Source organism: Neovison vison, chromosome 1, assembly GCF_020171115.1.
Source record: "Neovison vison isolate M4711 chromosome 1, ASM_NN_V1, whole genome shotgun sequence".
Classification (NCBI taxonomy): Eukaryota; Metazoa; Chordata; class Mammalia; order Carnivora; family Mustelidae; genus Neogale; species Neogale vison.
Genome location: NC_058091.1, coordinates 128,775,547 through 128,798,215, shown reverse-complemented (window position 1 = coordinate 128,798,215; position 22,669 = coordinate 128,775,547). Strand labels below are relative to the sequence as shown.

The following is a 22,669-nucleotide window of genomic DNA, read 5'->3' as shown; positions in this document are numbered from 1 at the left end:
CACGTACCTCCTCATTCCTTTCCTTTCCTTTCTCCTGCACAGTGTTCCAGCAAGTGGCTCTGCCACATTTATGTAAGAAGACCTTTATAGTTGAATTATACCCATCGTACTGCTTGGAATAACACTGCCGCAACAAACTACCCTGCTGGCCAAAGAGGAAATGCCTTTATAGTTCTAATATTGTCCTCTGTGGGGGCTGTACCATTTTGCACTCCCATCAACTCAATATTCTTCAAGAGGGCCAAGGACACACAACTAGTAACTAGTTAGGAAAAGAGTCAAACCCGAGCTCAAGTCCTCAAGTCAAACCTGAGCTCAACCTGAACATTCAGGGTATCTGCTGGGTGCTGAGATAAGACCACCCAGGTTGACCTCCCTGTGCAGTTCCCATGCAGCTGAGCACCATGGACAAGATTCCCAGGTTCCTGCGGAGTTCCTCACCCTTGTGTCTGGTTGCGTCTCCTGTCTCTCCCCCAACAAACAAGAGTATCCTCTGGACTGAGTAACCACATGGCTCGAGGCAGCCATGTGGGAATATGAATGTTGATTCCATTCGCAAAGCCCACCCCCCAAGCAGCCTGAAGTCATTCACAACTTACAGCAAATTCCCCACGCAGGGCCTCAGAAACCTGGCAACGCCAACAGTGACTCTTTAGCACACCATGATATCCTGTGTGTCCACAGAGCCACATACCCTTGAAGTCCAGGACTGCAGACTGCTAAGTGGAATAAAATCAGTCCCACTACACAGCTAATAGTAAACATTACCTTTTGCCTCTCGGAGAGAAAAAGAAGGCAATAAACTTCTCTGGTGTGGGACCTCCACAGCACACAGCAGAAGCTATCAGCACTATTTCAGCCACAATGACTCCCTCTGCTAAGACATTCCCAAAGTAATAATAAAAAAGAAAAACCCAGAATTCTCTATCACCAACAGTGAGAGTGTAACTGATCACACGGCTATTATCATCATCACAGTCTTCCACTTGGTGGAAAGACAGGTGTGCTGAAATGTTGTTTCAGGCTCTTGCCCTGAACAAGGGACAGAGGCATTCTTTTGATTAGGGCTTAGATCTGAAAATGATATTATCATCTCTAGACTTCACAATGGGTTGAAAAATGGAGCACAGCACAATTTAATGACCCCTCCTTCCAAACGTGGGCATGGAGTCAGAGGCACAGTCACAAGGATAAGTGACTGTTTTCTGGCTATGCAGGGAGCAGAGGGGACAGCTTACAGCAATCTGGCTTAGGGTGAGCCAAAGCCACAGGCCCTTTGGTCCTCAACATTTCTCACCAACCATTCTCAAAGGATGGTACAAAGACAAACCTTCTAGACAGAAGGCTTACACTCTACCCTCCACAAATCTGATCAAAGAGACAAGGGTATGTGGGTCATAATGTATGGAAAGAGAGAGCCTAGGTCTAGGATTAAATCCCAGCTCCACCGTTTTAGCCAAGCAAGTTCCTTACCCTCACTGCCTCCACATTGCTTAAAATAAGAATACTTAACTCACAGAATTTGGGTGACAATTGAGTAAGGAAAAGTACGTGAAGAAACTAAACACCAAATGGGTGACTTTTAATTGAATGTCACTGAAAGTCAGGCAATAATCTAATAATCTTTCACCTTTTTTTATAAAAATATGAAATAAATAAGCATTTCTAAACTGCATTCCTAAGGTAATCAGCATTTGCTCTTCATTTCCTGTGATGCTGTGCTAAATCCTTTGCGTGTCATCTCTAATCCTTACACTGGTATAAGGCTGGCATAAACACTGTTCAGTAACTTCCACTATTCTCATTTCACAGAAGAAGGAATGGTGGTCACAACAACTTACGTATCTAAGTTTACACAGTAAATGCCACAATCAGAATTCATAACCAGGTGTCAGACAGTAAAGCCCTATGCTGCCCTCCACCGCGGCTCACAATGAAAACTACACTAACTTGGCTTTCCACACAAAGTGGCCCTCAAAAGACCAAGATGACACCAGCAGACACCTTGTTTTTCCAACACATTACAACAGGGATGATAAAAAGGAAAAAACCAAAAAGGTACAATCTTCGTTCAAAGGTAAGAGAAATACTTCCAGAGCCTAGAAGCAAAGCAGAAATGCAAAACCATGAGAGGGGAGAAAGCACAGTGCTGCGGGGCTCAGGGTCCACACTCAGGAAAAGGAGCCAGGAGCCTCCCTTCAGAAGGATAACGTACTACTAGCTTGGGATCAGAAGGAGGCTAAAAGCTTAGAGTCAGGTGCTGGACTGGAATAAGTTCCATGCTCGTAAAACAAGAGCAACAAAAACTCACCAAATACAGCCTGGGGCAGGAGGTCTGAAGAGCTGTAGGCTCAGAGATCCAAGCCATAGGTGTTGGATCGGTCATCCCCTAAATCAGAGCTAGTTAGCACAACTGACAGATCTTTCTAAGTCCATTCTGGATTTTAGGCCTAGTGAGCTACATGGAAACCAACTGCAAAGCCACGTAAGGGAGAAATAGCAAAGCAGGAGAGGACAAGAGGGAGGAAAACAGAGAAATGAAGAAAAACACAAAAATCCTCCACTATGAATAGGTACCTGCAAACCAAAATTCTAAAGTACATGAATAAGTCTAATGCTAAGTAAGCCAGCCAACACAACCAACTATCAAACATGAATTCACTCCAGATGAGATTAATTTTCTAAAACAACCTGATATTTTAGGGGTGCCGGGGTGGCTCACTTGGTTGAGCATCTGGCGCTCGGTTTTGGCTCAAGCTTCATGATCTCAGGGTCCTGAGACTGAGCCCATGGAGGGCTCTGTGCTCAACAGGGAGTTTGCTTAGAATTCTCTCTGCCCCTTTCCTCACCCTGAAATAAATAAATAAATCTTCAAAAAATTAAAAAAAAAAAAAAAAGACAACCTGACATTTAAAATAAGTATGCTTCAATATCATAAGAGATAAAACACAATTCACTCAGTTGTCCTAAAAAAAATCATAAGGCAATCTTTTTGTAAACCTGATCTAAAACATCAAAACGTTAAGATTTTAGCAATCTCCCTATCAAATTCTGCTTGGAGAAGGAAAACGTCAGCCGCCAGCTTCAAAGAATTCCTGTTAGAAACATTAAGCATCATCAAAAAAGAAGCCAAAAAAAGACAAAAAGAGTAAGTGATGAGAGGTGTAAGAAAAATAAGAAAAGGTGTATTTCTTTCTTTTCTTATTTTACGGTCTTCTACTTATGATTTTTCAACTTTACAATGGAGTGAAAGTGATATGCATTCAGTAGAACCTGTACTTCCAATTTTGAATTTTGATCTTTTCCCAGGCTCATGCACTGCAGCAAAATGCCACTTCCAGTCAGCCATGAGATTGCAAGGATAAACTGATACACTTCCAACGATTCTATATGCATACAACCATCCTGTCTTTTCCTTTTCAGTGTGCAGCATTCAACAAATTACATGAGACACTCAGACTTTTTTTTTTAATCAGATAAGTTTTGCGCTAGATGATTTTGCCCACTGTAGGCTAACGTAAGTGTTCTGAGAACATTTACGGTAGGCTAGGCTAAGCTCTGATGTTTGACAGGATAGGTATATTAAATGCATATTCTATTTGGGATATTTTTACCTTACAATAGGTTTATCAGGACGTAACCCCATAAGTCGAGGAAAATCTACATCTAAAAAAAGGAGTAGTCTCAGTGTCAAATGAAAAAGAAAGACTTCCATGTCCAGACAACATGGAATAATGAACCAGTTTTATTCTTCCATGTGAAAAAATAAAACAAAAAATGCCACACGAGACACTGGACATCAAGTAACCAAAGGAACTGATCCCTGAGAGGTGAGCCCTAACATTGCCCCAAAAGAGAACACAGAAAACCCAGAACTTTTCCCAAGCTGAAGAGACAGGAGCTGGGAGTGTGGACAAGTCAGGGTTAACAAGGATTTGTAGGACAGAGTGAAGGAGAGAAGAGGACTATATAGACAGAGAACCCTGAAGATCTGCAAAAAGAAAATACTCCTTTAGTACTCAACAGAATATTGTCAGTGCTTGAACCTACCCAAGGCCAGAGAACAAAAAACACAAAAAGATTAGAAGGAATAATTCTGGGAGCTCACAAGGACCAAGAATACTGCCAGTTCCTAAAAGCCAAGCAGAAAACCTAATAATCAATGGGTTATCAGTTATAGTATTAAAACAGGTCTTACATTGGTTGTGGACTGAAACCCTACACTGTCCTGTCTAACAAGATTTATAAAGAAGGGCCAAAGGATTAAGGTATTTCTAAGTAATCCCAGAACAAACCTCAGGAATATTATGAGGAATATAAATATACATAGCATTACAAGGTAAAATTAATACTCCCTGGCATTCCACAGAACATTATCATGCAAAGAAGAACAAAACAATATAGAGAAAAATAAATAATAATTCATCAACAAATGACACAGACAACAGAAGTACTAGAAAAAAAGACACTGAAATATGTATCATAGCAGTATTCAGTATGTTCAAGAAGTTAAGAGAAAGATTGAAAATGTTATGTAGAGACAAAAATGATATTAAAAAGACCCTAACTGAAACAACCGGGGTGAATAAGAAAGGAACAATGGCTGGAATTAACAGCAGATTAGACACTGCAGAAAAAAATAATTGCTGAACTTGAAGACAGAGCAATGGAAACTATTCAAAAGGAAACAAAGAAGGAGAAAAAAGAATCAACACTGAAAGAACATATAATTAAGGAAACATGGTTCTAAGAGAAAATGAGCAGGAATCTAAGAATGAGATCAAGAGGCCGAATACGCATGAAGTTCACACCTAGTCACCTGATCATTCTTAGTGCAACAGACAAGCTTCTCCTCTAACAGGAAGGAAAGGTGAGATGGGAGTGCTCTGGCATCACTGAGAAAGAGACTGGTGGTGAGCTGACCAGGGAGAAGCAGAAAAAGTTGATCTGGGTATCAATTCAAGATTAGGTCTTTATCAAGAAAGCAGAGAAAGTCAAGGGTGCAAAGGAATTAGAGCAGTTGATAACAGAGTTTAGGTAACTAGACTGGTGTTGATTATCCATTTCCTGACAGACCTAGAGTTACAAGAGAGGCCACAGAAGAAGTGAAAGAAATGAAGCAAGAATTTGAGCTTTCTATGAACCTAAAAGGTAGAGAAGGAACTTTCCCTCTCCCATAAATCTTAACGTTTTCCTAGTTGCCTGTATATCAACCACCTACAAGCAGAAACACTAAGTAACAGGTGCAGCTCCTGGCACGTTAGTCACCTTGATTATAGTATCCCTAAAATTTTAAATACTTTTTTCACTGTACCTCAAGGTCCAATAATTTTATTTCATTTACATAAAACCCCAAGCAATTTCAACATCCTATTTAGCTAGAGTAGGGAACCTGCTCCCTAGCCCCTGTCCAATCATCACAGAATTGTGGACTTTTCTAAGCTCCTTAAAAATATTCCAGCTCAATTCAATCATGGCTATCTTAAGTTTTCTCCCAATAGGTTTCTGTGTACCAATTTTTTTGGCCAGAAATGTCAACTATAAAATAAATTTTCTCCATTTACCAGAAATATTAAAAAAAAAAACAAAACTGTCTTAGGTCTCTTTCCACCTGATTCTAGGTGATGTGATATTTCCCCTGAACACTCCTAGTGGATACGACACTAGTTACTCCATATCCCCATTTCATAGCTAATGATTCCAAGACTCATAGAAGTTGACCATGTCAGCCAGTTTTTATTATAAGTGCAGCCTGCTTGGAAAACATCCAAGCCCCAGTCAGCCAGGCAACTTAGCACTGGCCAAAGGCAAAAAGTGCTTTGCTACTTAACTTCCTAGGAGTACTCTGAGAAACACAACACTTTCCATATCAGAAACCAGACAGCCCAAACAAGCGGATTTAAAAATCACCAAAGTAACATGCTTAAATTTTTTTAAATTTGGGTGCCTGGGTGGCTCAGTCATTAAGCATCTGCCTTCGGCTCAGGTCATGATCCCAGGTTCCTGGGATCGGGGTCCACATTGGGCTCCTTGCTCTGTGGGAAGACTGCTTCTCCCTTTCCCACTACCCCTGCTTATGCTCCCTCCCTCTCTCTCTCTCTGACAAATAAATAAATAAATAATCTTTAAAAAAATTTTTTAAATTTGATTCAGTTTTAGGAACAAAGTAGAATTAACAACTATAAACCCAATTGTTATTCTCAACTACTTTCACTTAATTTATATTAACAAGTATTGATAGATAGAAAAAAAACACGTGAAAAGATACGGAAGACAAGGGACCTTCATTACCATTACCAACTGATTTACTCTTGACCAGGACAACATTCACAATACAGAGCCCTAGAATATTTATGTTGGATGAGACGATATGTAGGCTGGGTTGATAAGAAGGTTATTTTGGAGATACCAACAACTACGGAGGAAGAAGGTGACAACAGTTTGGGGCAGAGGGAACAGTCAGTGAGCTGCAATCAGGCCCAACAAAGCCTTAACCTCATCACAGCTCTGGAACTTAGCCCATTAAAACTGCCCCATAGTGGGCTCGTGGCATTGTGGCCTAATATCATGGTGGCATGGTAGGGCGGTGGGTCAAATGCTGGCCCCTTCTATTTCTGCCACAACCAGTCTTTAGATGTGGGCAGCCCTGGGAAAGCCATGCTCCTGAGCAAGGAGGGAATCCCCAGTTGAGGCAATTCCCAAAGGGACCGACAGCTGGAAGCTGTCTGCACTCCCCACAGCCAGGGTCCTTGGAGGGAATCCTGGGACATGCACCTCAAAAGCCATCACAGGTCTTTTTTTTAATTTGAAACAAAAGATAGGAGACCTGACCTGCCCACGGCAACGTATCTAGTCAACAGCAGAGGATGACAGTCCGTTTCTCCATCAGACTAGCTCATCTAAACTGTGCTATGAGGTCATTGCCTTCTAAATGATAAGTCCAGTGTTTAGCAAGACTGTGCCAAAGAAGGGCTGTAAATCCTGAAGGACAGAAAGTGAAACTAAAATGTTAGAAATCCTAAACCCCCACCTTAGTTGCTCTGAAAGAAACGATCTGCCAAATTGGATATAAAATATTGGGGAAACAATTTAGAAATGTTAAAAATGGCAGCAAATGCCACAAGCATGAAAACAGTCTAAAGGGTTATTTTATTTCTGATTCTAAACTGGTAACCTCGCTCAGCCTTAGGATGCTGGCGCAATTGAAATGTGAGCAGAAAATAATAAACCTGCTTTGGAGAGGCAGGGGAAAAAAAAAAAAAAAACCGAAACTAAAGCAGCTGTAATAACAACAAATTGCCACAAGGAAACAGTGTGTTCTGATTTTTAATTTTGCTTTTCAAGAACAAAGGAAGATGATACTAATAACAACAACATCAAAAAAGTGGAAAGCAGGCTTAGACCATAAAAACAAATATAAAATGAATCGCTGGATAATTGTGAGTCCTGCTGAGGCAGTTACTGCTCATTGGCTAAGTAAAGAAAGACTGAATATGAAGTTTTAAATGATCTTTGGTAATTAAAATGTAACCCTGTATGATGCAGCAAAGAGGGCTTTCTACCCCAGCTAGCTATAGGAGTAGGAGTATGGAGAGTCACAAGAGAATGCCTAGGGAGACGCCCAGTTTTGTTTTGTTTGTTTGTTTTTGTTTTTGTCTTGAGATCACGGCTTTTTTAGACCTCACCGTCTCTGAAATATTACTGAAATGATAAACTTTCAATCTTTTCAAAATAGCTAACCTCTAACGTAGGCCCAGAAATCAGACCAATGGGGTGAAAACCGGCTTTAACACTTCCCGGCTGTATGATCACGGTACTGCATTGTTCCGTGTGGAGGTTCCCTTGTTTTAAAAAATAAATGGAGATTATAATCACAGATGCAGGTCGAAACAAAACAATCCGTGTGCAGCCTTTGACACTGTTAAATGTCTAACCTCTAGCGCTGTCATTATCATAATTAAAGCTATTATTAATCTAAATGACACCCAGATTGTTTGTACCTGGACAGGTCTGCTCAGAAACTAGCACCCCCGCCCCCCAAGAAAGAGTTAAACGATCCTCTAAAATGCCTGAAGTGGGAACCTGGCACTTCTGTTCCGAGTGCAGAAGAAACAGCCAAGAGTCTTGCGGGAGTTGTTAAGATTCAGCGTGAACTGTAGGAGAGCACACGGCACCTGTTTCCTATGATCCACAGCCCCTTGCCCTTGTAGTTCATAAGATGGACCTGGGTTTGACGCACCTTCCCACCCTGCTTAGCATCCAACCTGAGAAGCATCTTAGCAGATGGTCTATACATGTAAACACACCTGGGGACAGGCTCACACACCCCTCCTGGTGACGGCTCCCCTGGCAATACACACGGCAAAGATATGCCGGGGTTACGCAAGAATGTGTCTTAAAGGATTTTCAGGGTATTTGGCTACCGTGTGAATGGGGTTAAAAATAATCTCATGGCTGGAAGGAAAGAAAAAATAAAAGGCTTTTTATCACAGATAGACTTTAGTGCACTGAACAACATGTATTCTCCAAGCTAGTTGGTTTTTTACTTCAATGCCATTCCACAACTCTGCAACTCTGTCTCACAAACAAAAAGCGAATACGAAGATTTATAAAAGAGCGACTCTGATCTGTAATGAAATCTGAAGCCTAAAAGTCTAGGCTAATAGCATTTTAAAAATAAAGCAAATGTTTGAAATAGAGAAGCTGCAACTTCACGGCTCCTTCAAAAGTTAAGATTCTCAACAAGAGCATGCCCATTATTTAAGTTAGGCACCACAGTCAGAGAAATCATATGCTGCAGAAATGTTTTTTTATAAGAAAAACCGCTCGCTACCTGGAAACCTTCACCTCAAGGCATGATTTTGAATGCTATTCAAATACAAATATTAAAAATAATCACATAAAGGAAATCCAGCACCAGATTCAGCAAAATAATCCTCAAGGCCCCTGGGAAGATTTTATAATCTATACAAGGTCTAGAACATTGTTTTCTTTTTAAAATATTTGCTGGTGCTCAGAGGGGACAGGAAGGTGACCAGCGACACCCATTTGCCTGCTGTGCCAGCCTGGTGGGGAGCCATATCTCATATCCTTAGACAAAATAAAGACAAATCAACCATAACTATTGTTCCTTGTATTATATTTATTTACAAGCTCTCTGTTTTTATTGCCGTGTCCTCATTTTTCTTCCCTTCTTTTTTTCATATTTACTTGTTTATTTAACATTTTTTCCTTACGAAGCACCTTTCACATATGTTATCTCATTTTATTCTCATGGGAAACAAGTATTATTACCTTGGCTTTTAAAAGTTCAAAGAAAACTGAGGCTTAAAGCACTAATTGTCCTGTTAAAGATTCCAAAGTAGAGAAAAGAGAACTTTAATTTTTCTGATTGCACACCACCCTCTCTCAGAGGACATGAGTTTTTTTTTCTGTTGACCATTTCCTTCCTTTCTCTTCTGTTCTTTATTCCTTAATGCTGTACTGCTGTGTGCTTATTCTCAACGAATAGTGTCAGCTGACATCCTCCAATGGGGAACCCATCCCGGGGCACGTGCCAAATCTCAGAGGAGGTGCCTTGCCTCTGAGCTCTCATAACACTTCGTGTTTCCCTGTCTCTCACAGGGATTCAAGATTCACGGCTCCTTGAAAACAAGAGATTATGTCTCACTTATTCAATATTGTGATGACCGCAATGTGCCTGAAATCCAATAGTGCTTCCTGCTCTGAAAACTAAAAACCCACCCCCTAAGAGAGTTTAGATGAGCACACAGAAGAGGCAGCTTCTCTAAGCATGAGCACCAGGAAATGTTCCTGGTTGGTGGACATCAGAGTTGACACTAGAGGATAAATAAGAATTACTCAGTTGGGGCAAAAAATAATAAAGAATTATCCAGTTGAAGGGTAAAGGGCCTGGGAGAACTAAACCAGGTGACAGAAGAAGAAAAGAATGAAAAATAACCGTGTAGGAGAAACACAAATACTAAGCATTTAAGGAAGGAGGCTCCCTGCCTGTTCAGAACCACTCACTTACCTAACGAGGCAGCAGTTTCTAAACCTCACCAACTGCAAATCATCTGATGATAGAAATGTGTTGCAAAGGGGCGCCTGGGTGGCTCAGTCATTAAGCGTCTGCCTTTGGCTCAGGTCATGATCTCAGGGTTCTGAGATCGAGTCCCGCACGGGGCTCCTTGTTCTACGGGGAGCCTGTTTCTCACTCTCCCAGTCCCCTAGCTTGTGTTCCCTCTCTCGCTGTGTCAAATAAATAAACAAAATCTTAAAAAAAAAAAAAAGAAATATGTTGCGAGGCATAAATGGAGAGGGCTCTAAAGACAATTCTTCCCATGGTTTGACAATGGGAAAATTCAGATGGTCCTGAATCTCTTTATAAAGCTACTGGAGAAGGAACACTATCTCTCCATCCACTATTGCCATCCCTTCTACCATATCCTGCCTTGAAAATGGCCTGATCAACACATGAATCTCCCTGCTTCCCAGTGTTAAATGATAACAGTACTGCTGGAAATCTCACAGATCCTTTCTTATATCATGAAGGTAAAGAAAAGCTGGCTGTAATAGGATTTTCCTACCAGCAATCTCTATCTGAAACCTGTTTTACTATTATAATACATTTCAATACAAAATATTTCATACCAAGAGACAGAAATAGAAAATAGCAAACATCCATGCACCCACCATTCAGTTTTATGAAATCATAACATTCTGTCATATTTAACTTCATTTCTTTTTAATTTTCATAAAACACTATGAACACACTGGGAAGCCTGATTTGCACCTCCTCCCTAATAACATTATCTTCCCCCTGGAAAAAGACACTAGCAGGAAGTTGATGTGCTCCTTTTAAAAATACAGGAATATAAAGAATATATAGGATTATTTAGTGGTTTCTTAAATATTATAATAGCAATGCATTAATACAGCAGTTGAGATGCTCTAATAAGCCTTGCTAAAACAAGGTGGAGGCTTAATGACTAGAACAAGAACCTTTGTAAATACAGTTTGAATTCACACATAAGTAGGAAATTTGGAGTTACAAAAAAATAGACATAAATAAAGAGTAGTAGGTGAGTTCCAGCTGAGGGAATGATAACTGCAAGGCCTACATAAGGCCAACACTGTGTATTTTATCCTATTTTTCTGTATCTCTGTCAACACTTCTAAATGTTAGGTATATAAGTTTTTACATATGAAATAAGATAATTGATAACTCATGGTGGTTTTTATTTTCTTTTCCCTTGTTACTAATAAGGGTGAACATTTTTTCTTATGTTCATTAGTCATTCTAGCTACACCATTTGTCATCTTCACCAAATGCTCACCCATTTCTCTCTTAGGATGATTTTCCCTTGTTTATTTGGAGGTGTTCTTTATATATGCTGAATGCTTCTTTGACATATCACTATACTCCTATTAGAATGTCTAAAATTAAAATGATTGACCATGGGTCCCGGGTGACTTTCTCATATATGTGTCTAACTCTTGATTTTGGCTCAGGTCATGAACTCGGAGTCATGAGATCAAGCCCTGCCTCAGGCTCCACACTGGGCATGGAGCCTGCTTAAGATTCTCTCTCCCTCTTCCTCTGCCTCTCCTCTCCTCTCTCTCTCTCAAAAACTAAATAAATAAAAATAAAATAAAATGATTGAACTTAACAAGTGTTGAAGATGTAGAGCAACTGCAATTTTCATACACTATTGGAAGGAATATAAAATGGTACAACCGCATCAGAAAATAGTTAAGTGGTTTCTTAGAAAGTTAAAATACAACTACCATATGGTGTAGCCATTCCACTCCTAGGTATTCACCAAAGAAAAATAAAAGCATGTGTCCTTACAAGGATTTGTGCACGAATGTGCATAGCTTTACTTATAATAGCAAAATGCTAGAAATGATCCATATGTCTACCAATGAGTAGATGAATAAACAAACATGAATGGGTAGATGAATAAACAAACTATGGAATGGAATATCACTGAGTAATAAAAAGAAACTACCTACTGATATATACTACAACATGGATGGATCTTAAAATAATTATAGTAAGTGAAACAAGCCAAGCCCCTCCTCCCAAAACAGGGTACATATCATAGGATTCCATTTATGAAAATCTAGAAGGTGTGAACTAATCAATAGTGACAGAAAGTATATCACTGATGGCCTGGGATAAAGAGATGTGAAGAAGAACAGGAAGGAGAGTTCACCAAGGAACAGGAGGAAAATACTGTGGGTATTAGACCTGGTCATTATCTTAATTCTGCTGGTCATTTCACAGGTGCATAGATATGTCAAAACTCATAAAAGTGTGTACATGTGTTCAGTTTACTGAATGTCAACTTAGCAGCTTGTACATTTTAAATATGTATAGCTTATTTTGTATCAATTATAACTCAGTAAAGCTGTTCCTTTAAAAATTTCATAAGAATAAAAAGAGACTAAAAGAGAATCCTAATCATGCTAGGCTTCTATCTTCTAAACATTTTTTAAAATACAGGTCATGACTGGGGATGCCAGGATGGTTCAGTCGGTTAAGCATCTGCCTTTAGAACAGATCATGATCCCAGGGTTCTGGGATCAAGCCTGACATTGGGCTCCCTGCCCAGCGGAGAGACTGCTTCTCCCTCTCCCTCTGCCTGCCACCTCCCCTGATTGTGTTCTCTCTCTCTCTCTCTCTCTTTCTCTCTCGCTATCTCTCTCTCTGTCAAATAAATAAATCAAATCTTCAAAAAAATAAAATAAGTTAAAAAATAAAATACAGGTCATGATTTAAAAAAAAAATCCCCTAGCTTTCTCTTTACATCTTTCTAAAAATAAGCAAAATACTATCTCAAGTAAATTAGAAATAGTGAAGGGGGTGGGAGGCATTACAGGCAAAAAAATCATCCTGGAGATATAAAAAAGAGTAAATGACTAAAGAGAGAATCCAGGTCTTAAAAAGATTGTTCTTCCTCCAGGAAATTCTCTGTTAATTCATTTGCAATTGATAGCAGTAATCAGTATGCCTACATGCAAAAGTTTCCACTGGGCCAACTCACATGGGTGAGAATCTTGCCCTATTCATTGAAGTCTGACCTGATGATAACATAGTAATAAAATAATACTAATCAGCCTGTAAACTTTCTCCCCACTGATCTTAATCCATTATCATTCTTATCAAAGGTTGTAATCATTTTTCTTTCTCAAGCTAATTCCATTTTCATGTCTTCCTGCTCCTCAAGTGAAATGAACCAGAAAATCTGTAAATTCTACCTCACAGAGGACCAAAACTACTAAGTCACAACGTGGCCCAAAAAAATCTAGGCACACCTAGCCTTAATGATTTCAGAAAGATGTTATTTGTTAAATACTTAAGCCCCCAAAGAAAGGCAAAGGCATTTGAGTACCTACCATCTCCAAAAATATGTGATACAAGCCTAGTAAGTGTTTGCTTAAGGTCAAACTCGACGAGTTTCATGGCTTCCATGGTGTGTGTCTCTTGTTTACAGGCAGAGCGAGAACTCTGTTCAAAGAGCTGTAGGCTTTCTCCATCCTTTATGCTAGCAAATAACTGTAAAACAAGAGGAATAATATGCATAAATAAAAATAGTATCCTGGCCAGCCTACATGAAAATACATGGTATGGGAATAAATTCCATTAAGACTTCTAGTCAATGAATATACTGAAAGTCATATTCATTTAGTCTGTACTAGCACTGTGCTACATGTAATAGAGAGTCCTTAGAGAATTAAAAGACACTATTCCAATCTTTTCTCATCTCTTTTTACTTTGGCTTAACTTACAGGCACTTCCTCAAAAGAGATATTAGCCTCAATGCTAGTGCAAATACCAGTGAATCAGGCTTTCAGACTCTAAAATTATATTCCTGATCATCCTACAGAGTCCTTATAGTGTGACCTGAGATACATAAGAAGGTATAATAAGAATTATATTCTGTAAAGTCCATGAAGGCAGGAAGCACTCTGGACTATGCTTAACCTTATTATTTCCAAAGCCCAGGACAGGACCCAAGACAGATTTTTGCCATTTACTATCTGGATGAACACAGACCAAGTGTTATGTTAGATAAGTTTCCGGTAACAATATATAAAATAGAAATAATAACACTAAATTAAGAGAGTTGTGATAATTAAATATGAAAGCATAGCACATTGCACTAAATAAATTTTTATTATCACCACAATCATCATTGTTAATCCCATCTGTTATTAGTCATAAGCTATTTACCACTAAAATAAAGTGTCTCCATCTTTAACAACAAAGTAGATCTTCACCTGCTAGGAGAGGACTCAAGATGGAGAATGGAGCCAATGAATCTATCATTCTTTTCACCGAACATTCCATGAAATAATTTTTTTAATGTTTTAATAAAAAAACTTAGTCAATGGCTGTTTCTAGTAATATTGGGCTAAATAATTAGAACAAAATGACCTCATAAATCTACTAAAATATACAAAAAGTTTTAAAAGCATAGAAGTGACACAATAGAGAGGAATTACTTAAAAGTATACAACCATGCACGAAACCAGAAGAAAAAAAAAAAAAAAAGCCCAGCATAAGCCAGAGAGAAACACTGAGAACATTTACATATCCAAAGTATCAACTGAAAAGCTGAACACTGCTTGTGACAGTTTACCATGGCAAGTGAGGCTCAAGTGAAAGTCCACAGTGTCTGACCAAATAGGGTTATCAAATAAACATCCCCATCCCTAAAGGACTTAAACCATGATAAGGATGAATACAATATTCTTGTCCAGACTTACAGTTAGGGGTTACATTACCTGGGCAAGAGAGAGAATCTCAGACTGTGAAAATGGACTAAGGCAATCACAAACTGGTAGTTCCTCTAAGTGCCCAGCAAAATCAAACCAAAATCTTCTCAGAAAAAGATTCTACCATCCTAGAACTCAAATTAGCCCAATGAAGACTGAAGACAATGCAGCTGCCAAAGTCTATGCCTTTCAACACTATTCTAAAAATAACTAAGAACAAAAAGAGCAAATAAAATTATTAAATACCATGCCCTCATCAGGGCACAGACAATGCCCACATTTTAAAATGATTGCACATAAAAAACAAGGAAGGAAGGAAGGGAGGGAGGGAGGGAGGGAGGAAGTGAGTGAATCAGGCAAGCTAAATAAATCCCAGAGAAAAGGAACTATTATATTCCCATCCCACTTTTTACCTCTGAGGTAAGCCAGGGCAAGCTAAGAAAAACTGAAGGAAAGAGAGGAAAAGGGGAACTAGTGAAGTATTAAAGTTGATCTAAAATCACCACCAGAAAGAGTAAGTGACCGTAAGTGTGAAAATCCTACATGTATTCTAGGAGATGTGACTAGGGACCACAAGGCAGGGACTGCGTGACAAATTAAAAGTGACAGTCAGTCCTCAAAAGGCATCCTTACAATGGAAGAGAAAAAGATGAAAATAATGAAACACATGTCTTGGCAACTGGGTGGGGCAGAGTAAAGAAGCAAAAGAGAAAACCTGGAGCTCCATAAAATAAAGCAACCTAAAAACTTAGAGGATTTAAAAAAAAAAAATCATCCCTTCCCCACCTCACCAAAAGCATCCCCAAAAAACCAAAAAATTCCACTGAAGACTCTGCACTTTGCTGCACTAACAGAAGAGGGCACCAGACAACTACAAATTCTTTTGAACAACCAGAAACCCACAATAAGTAACAGAGAAAATGAAACAAAGCCAGAGTTATTACTGCCCCCCCCAATCAGAAAGCCATTCGATATAGCTCAACTGATGAAAATCTAAGCCTTTTCCCCTTTTCTTCAAAAACAAAGTCAAGAAGCAAGAGCAGAAGAAGGTAACATAATACTTCAAAACTAAATTAAATACACTAAAAAACAAGCATTTGATGGTATAAAGAACTGCTTGAGTCAGAAATTCAAAAATTAATAACAAAATGTATGGAAAATAGGAAGAAATGAAAAGAGAGTCGATTGAACTCAAGAAGGAAAGAGAAGAAAATTATCTCAGAATGGAAGTCTAAGCTATAAAGTACACAGGAAAGCACAGCCTCAGAGAAGACTTAATCTGGGCATTAAAGAAAAGCAGAAAGACAACCAAGAAAAGAACAATGAAGTGAAGAAAGAAGAGTCAGAGAGAAAGTGGTCGAAATGGAAGCCATGCAAAGAAGGAATAACATGTGTATAATTGGAAGTCCCTGAAAGAGGAGAAACAGAACACAAGACCAGAAGTATTGTGTACCAGATAAAACAAGAACTTGAGGAAATGTACCTGGGAGGACAAAACACAAGACATATCCTGGTATATCAGATCTCAAAGATGAAGAGAAAAAATCCCCTAGGCCTCCAGGCAAAATGATCAAATAACTTAGAAGAGCAAAGAAACTAGACTAGCATCAGATTCTTCAAAACAACACACAAAACAAGGCAACAATGGAGCCACATTTGCAAACAACTCAATAATAATAATTTTTTTAAAAAAAGAAAGGTAAAGTTATGAACCAAGAATTTTATACCCAGCAACACTGGCTTTTGCACATCAAGTCTATTGAAAAAGCTGTAAACACACAAGAACATGGTAATCTCATAGTTATGAGGCTTTTTTTTTTTTTTTTGAAGAATTCACCAAAGCATAAACTTCATTCAGGCAAAAGATAACTGGGAAATATTCAACCAAAAAAATCCACCACATTAATGATGAATTACACATTAATGCACAAAATTATAGACTTGAGACTAAAACAAAGCAGAAATAATGGAAGAAGAGGGAGAGGGCACCAAGTGGTGGCAAGTGGAATCCCATTGCTTACTGTATACATGATAGGTAATAGTTAAAGACCACCTTTCAAACTAGTAAGTTAAGTAAGAAAACAGTGAAATGAGAGCATTTTAAAAGATGTAAATATAAAAGTTATCATTAAAACAAAAATATGAACCTTTCTGAAAGGTAAAAAAATTAATTCAAAAGCAAAAAAAATAAAACAAAATATATCTGGTAGAGAAAAAAATAAGCTGAATATAAAATAATACATTACACAGTATTTTTAAAAAAACTTATTTATTTGACAGAGAGAGACACAGCAAGAGGGAACACAAGCAGGGGGAGTGGGAGATGGAGAAAAAGGCTTCATACTGAGCAGGAAGCCCAACTCGGGGCTCCAACCCAGGACCTTGGGATCACGTCCTGAGCCAAAGGCAGACGCTCAATGACTGAGCCACCCAGGTGCCCCGAGTCTTGTTTTCTTCTATCCATTCTTCTAGCCATTCTACGTCTTTTGATTGAAAGATTTACATTTACATTTAAAATAATCATTGATAGGTATGGACTTATTACCATTTTGTTAGTGGTTCTGTAATTCCTTTGTTCCTTTCTTTTACTCTTGCTCTCTTCCTTTGTGATTAGATCATTTTCTCTAGGGGTATATTTAGAATCCTTTCTCTTTATCTTTTGTGTATCTACTGCAGGTTTTTGTTGTGTGGTTACCCAGAGGCTTACATAAAATGTAGGAGGGTTGTAACAATTTTATTTTAAGCTGATAACAACTTAAAAATATGAACACATTCTAAAGTTCTACATTTTTACTCCCCCATTTATGTTTCTAATGTCATAATTTACATCTTTTTATCTTCTGTATCCATTAACAAATTACTGTAGTTATAGGTATAACTACTTTTGTGTTTTAACCTTCATACTAGACTTATATGTGACGAGCCCACCAACACTATAATACTATATTATTCTGAAATTAACTACAAATTAACTTTAACAGTGAGTTTTTTTTTATGTTTCCCTGTTACTAATTAGCACCTTTTTATTTCAGCTTGAGGAAGTCCCTTTAACATTTATTTTAAAGCCAGTTTAGATGGCTTCACCTTTTTCTTACCTTTTCTTCAATTCTGAAGGACAGCTTCTTTTTGCTCCTCCAACATGATGAATTCCACTGCCCTGTGTTTAAGTTCACTAAAGTTCACTAATCCTTTCTTCTGCTTCATCTGGTATGCTGTTGACCCCTCTGTTGAACTTTTGTGTGCAGTTACTATATTCTTAAGTTCTGCGATTTCTGTTCGATACTTTCCTATATTTTCTCTTTGTTGAAATTCTCACTTCATTTATGCATTGTTCTCCTAACTTTGTGAGCATCTTTATGACCATTACTTTGAACTCGCTCTCAGGTAAATTGTTTATCTCTTATTTCATTAAGGTCTTTTTCTGAGGTTTTATTATTTTTTTTCATCTAGAACATACTCCTCTGTGTCTTCATTTTCCAAACTCTCTTGTTGGCTTCTGTGCATTAGATAAAAGAACTGCTTTTGGAGTGGCCTTGTGTAGGAGGTGAACTTTATCCTTGAACCCTGCCCCAGCACTAGGCTGTTTCTTAAATTTTTGTGATTTTTCCAAGCAGCCTTCTTCATTCTTCATGACTCCCAGTAGTTGAGGGTGTTACAACACCAGTCACTGACCAAAAGAGGAGGATCTCAGTCACCTCAGATGATTAGAAGCCAGACTGTAAAGCTGAAACTTTCAAAGTATACAAATATACCTCTTTCGAGGGAAGACTGGGAGGTAGGAGGACAGCCAGGTAAGAATTGTTTCTCTCTTTGCTACTGTCCCATTAAACCCATGACCACAACACCAACTGACCACAAGAGACAGGCTACCAAATGATTGCTCTCCGGGTGGCAACCACAAAAACCAGAGCACCAGATGAAGATCACCCCCTTCAGAAGATGTAATATGGTTCCTGCACCACTCCAAATATCAAATATGGTTTCTGCACCATTCCAAATGTCAAAATGACTCCAAAGGTCAGAAAATTAATGAGTAATACAAGAAAGAATCCTTTTATATCACTGTTATTTAAGGACAATGAATGTATAAAATATTTTTTTTTAAACTGACTTTGGGGACATCTGGGTGACTCAGTCCTTAAATGGCTGCTCAGGTTGTGATCCCAGCATCTTGGGATCAAGCCCTGTGTCAGGCTCTCTGCTCAGCGGGGAGTCTGCTTTTCTCCTCCCCCAGCCTGCCTCTCTGCCTACTTGTGTGCGCCCTCTCTCTGTCAAATAAATAAATAAAATCTTTAAAAAATAGTCATAAATAAAGAATAAAAACTGACTTATGTATTAACAATATAAATATTTCAAAGTGACACTTGGAGGTAAAAACAAATGGTCCTGCTTCATGTCACTTACAAAAGGTACAACAAAAACATTTCTCATCAATGCCATCCAACTAGATATTTCTTAATTGGATATTTAGGTTCTGTGTGAACAGTAATATCCATGTGGCTTTATTGTAACGTTGTGTATACATGTATTATATTGGCTTTATGTTCCCTTCATTCTGGAACACCAATGTCATTACACTGTTACCAGGAACAAATGGAATCCTTTCTCAAATTTCCACCCAAACAAACAAGAGATACTTGATCATGTGGAAATTCAGAGCCTCAAGTCAGAGATGTAGTCCAATATAGTAATTTTCCTGGTATTCATGGGGCAAAACTAAGGGAAACAAAAGCTAAAGTAAATATTCCCTCAACTTAATAGAACACAAAGCTCAAGGACATCTCAGCAGTTGTGGTCCTTCCATAACACATTCAACGAATATGCTGTTGCACAGGTGAAAAATGAGCTCCATGACTGTTCTCTGGTGTTCCACAAGATGACAGCCCCAGAGTGTGTGCTCACAAAGGAGGAAAGTGCCCTTCTCCAACTCTCATGTTCTTGTTGGTAATATGAATCATACCTCATACTTGTAAGGTGTATTATTATTTTTTAAAGAGCACTTTGTTCATCCATTCATTATCCCTTTCCATTTGTCATAAGAACCTCCCCACTATCACCCACAAATCCTCCCACTCCACGATGAACACTTTACACAGGTGGAATATGAATCTTTCAGAGTGTCTTGTCCAAGCTTTCACAGTTAGCATATCATAATTCTGGGAGTCTATTTGGGCACTAAAGGTTTCGATTATTCACTGTGGCCAAGCTAGTTTTAAAAGGTCAATCAGAACACCAGTATGTCCATGCAGGTACAAAAAACATATCAAAAATGTTAGGGGAGGGATGTTTGACATAATAAACCCAAAACCCACCAATGGTTCCCCAAAAGCAGCATATATTCTTTTGAGATTTAGGGAGATAAATAATATTTTATATTTATATATAAATAAGTAAATATATTATTTTAATAGTTATGTATTAGTTTAATTGTCTACTAGAAAAATATGTCACTCCCATATCAAACCCGTAACTTCAGAGATAGCAGAGTTTAGGACAATGCTAAGGAAAAGAATTTAGTCACTTTCAGACTACTTTTTAAAAATTATTAATATCTAACAGTATATACAAAACAGAAGTATAACCAAAAATTACTTGTAACATACACTAATGACTCGAATTTGGAAAACTCTCAAAGAAAGAAAAGCAAAAATTTGTAAGGCCATCTGCACAATACAACACAGAAGAATAAAACCATATGAACAAATCAGCTATTATTTCTAGGGTAAATATAATACTGGAACTGGAAGAGACTTTACAGATCAACAAAACCAAATCCAAATAAGAAAATGAAATCCAGAGAAGGAAAGATCCCAGAAGCTAAGATCACTGAGCCAATTAGCCACCACGCTAGGATCAAAACACTCAGCTTACCCCTGATTTCAGGGACCTTTAAGTGGCTGCATTTCTCTTAGCTTTATGTTTGAGAGATATCCACTGTTGATGAAATTAAACTTGATTTCCATTAACTGCATTAATGGGCTATGTCATTTGTTTTTCTACTAGGATTTCTTCTATTTCTGACATTTTCTTAAGTGTCCTTGCACAAACCCAAATGACCCAGAACACCAAATTCCACCACTACCTCAATTGCTTACAAAAGCGAGGGCAAGTTGTTTACAGATGAGAAAAGAATGAATGTGAGAAATTAATTCTAATCAGGCTCAAAACTAAAAGTGGATTGCAAAAACCAATTAAATTTAAAATTTAGAGAGTCAAAGGGATTTTTCAAAATGCTCCAGATTTTTAAACACACATTTAAAAAGCAAATAAAAAAGCAAATGGCCAGAAGAATAATATATATCTACGTGAAATCGTAAGTGGCCACGTATACAGGGGGCTTGGATGATAGCAGGATGGAGTTATTCAGGACTGCTTTGCGGGTGCTAAAGCAGTTCTTCTATTCAGCCATTTTGATATCCACTGGGGGCTCCTTGGTGGCTGAGTCAGTTAAGTGCCTGCCTTTACTTCAAGTCATGATCTCAGGGTTCTGGGATAGAGCCCCACGTCAGACTCTCTGCTCAGCAGGGAGTCTGCTTCTCCCTCTCCCTCTACAACTTGCTCTCTCTCTCAAACAAGGAAAATCTTTAAAAAAAAATTAAAAGTATCCACTGATCATTGGTTTCAATGATCAGAGTTTCATCTATATAGCCTACCTTTCATACTAATGCTAAATACCCACATGTCTCTGAGTTCCCGTGAAAGATAAAATGACCCTACAACAAATTTTGCTGCTGCTGCTGCTGCTTGTACTACCTATGGGTGGCTATCAGTTCTGGATCATTCAGTGTATTTACTGCCTTAGAGCGTGCTTACCTTACTTACTCTGTGTCTCCACTGAATCCTCACAAACCTTATTATTGTCCCATTTCTCAGATAAATCTGAGACTTAGAGAAGTTAAGTCACTTCCCACTTACACAGTAAGTGGTGGAGTCTAAATTCAAACCAAAATCTGACTCACAGACCCATCTTCCAGTTTCCGTGGTAATTTCCCATAACAGTGTGTCTACTGTCACCTCTTTGTCTTCCGTGTAGCAAGAATCTACAGAGTATGATGGATAGGGTTAGGAACTGAATATAAAATGGGAACAGATAGAAGCTGCCACAATTTCACGCACCAACACAGCTTCAGGCATCCTATATAAAACAGTGACGGTTTATTCTAATTAAATCATTATTAGTGTGCAAAGTCCCACAAATCTCTCAAAATATAATTAAGGTTTGCCTTTCAAATGCATGAATATGTGTAAGTGCATCCGTGTGGACAGATATTTGGGGAGCATTGCTCTGGAACCAAACGGAGGCTGCACAGTGGTCTGCCTCATCAACGGGAAGGCAATGGGCGGCAGAGGCCACGTGCCCTTCCAAAGGCAGCATCGAGCGGAAGGAGATGGACATTCCTGTGGCATCTATTATGACACCCGAGGTTGATGCGGGTTACCTCAACCCTAAAGGAAAGAACAGAACCAGATGAAAAGAGTAGTGGAAAGGTGGAACTGAAGGGCTTCGGTGTTAACAAATAAAGGATCCTCACAGAGGTGAGAAAGCAGAAGAAATCAGGCTCAAATCCAAAAGGGGTTCAGAAAAAAACATCCAGAAAGAAAATGCATAGACTTATGATATTGTCGTGCACGGTATAACACTGTGAGAGATGAAACAGCATAGAAAATAATCCAAAAAAAACTTCGTTCAAGGAGCCCCTGGGGTGGCCGGGGGCTCACAAAGGCAAGGTCCCTCAAAGGCATCCGACAAGGACATGTTAAGCATTTGGGTTGCATGAGAGCTGTGCTTTTTGGCTTCCTATTAAAGCTGAAGTAATTCCATCTCTCCTGCCGAAGTGTCAAGCCGAGCCTGACCTCAGGGTCAAAGAAAAAATTAGGCTCG

At 38.7% G+C, this 22,669-nt stretch overlaps 1 protein-coding gene across 5 annotated transcripts in view; it reads right to left on the bottom strand.

Moving 5' to 3' along the window:
- FARS2 (phenylalanyl-tRNA synthetase 2, mitochondrial) overlaps positions 1 to 22,669 on the bottom strand; it is a 526,339-nt gene that overhangs the window by 334,683 nt on the left and 168,987 nt on the right. For all 5 annotated transcript variants that reach the window (XM_044258345.1, XM_044258328.1, XM_044258336.1 and 2 more), the window contains one exon: positions 13,405 to 13,564. In XM_044258345.1, coding sequence (XP_044114280.1) covers positions 13,405 to 13,564 — 160 coding nt within the window. The remainder of the gene's footprint in view (positions 1 to 13,404; positions 13,565 to 22,669) is intronic.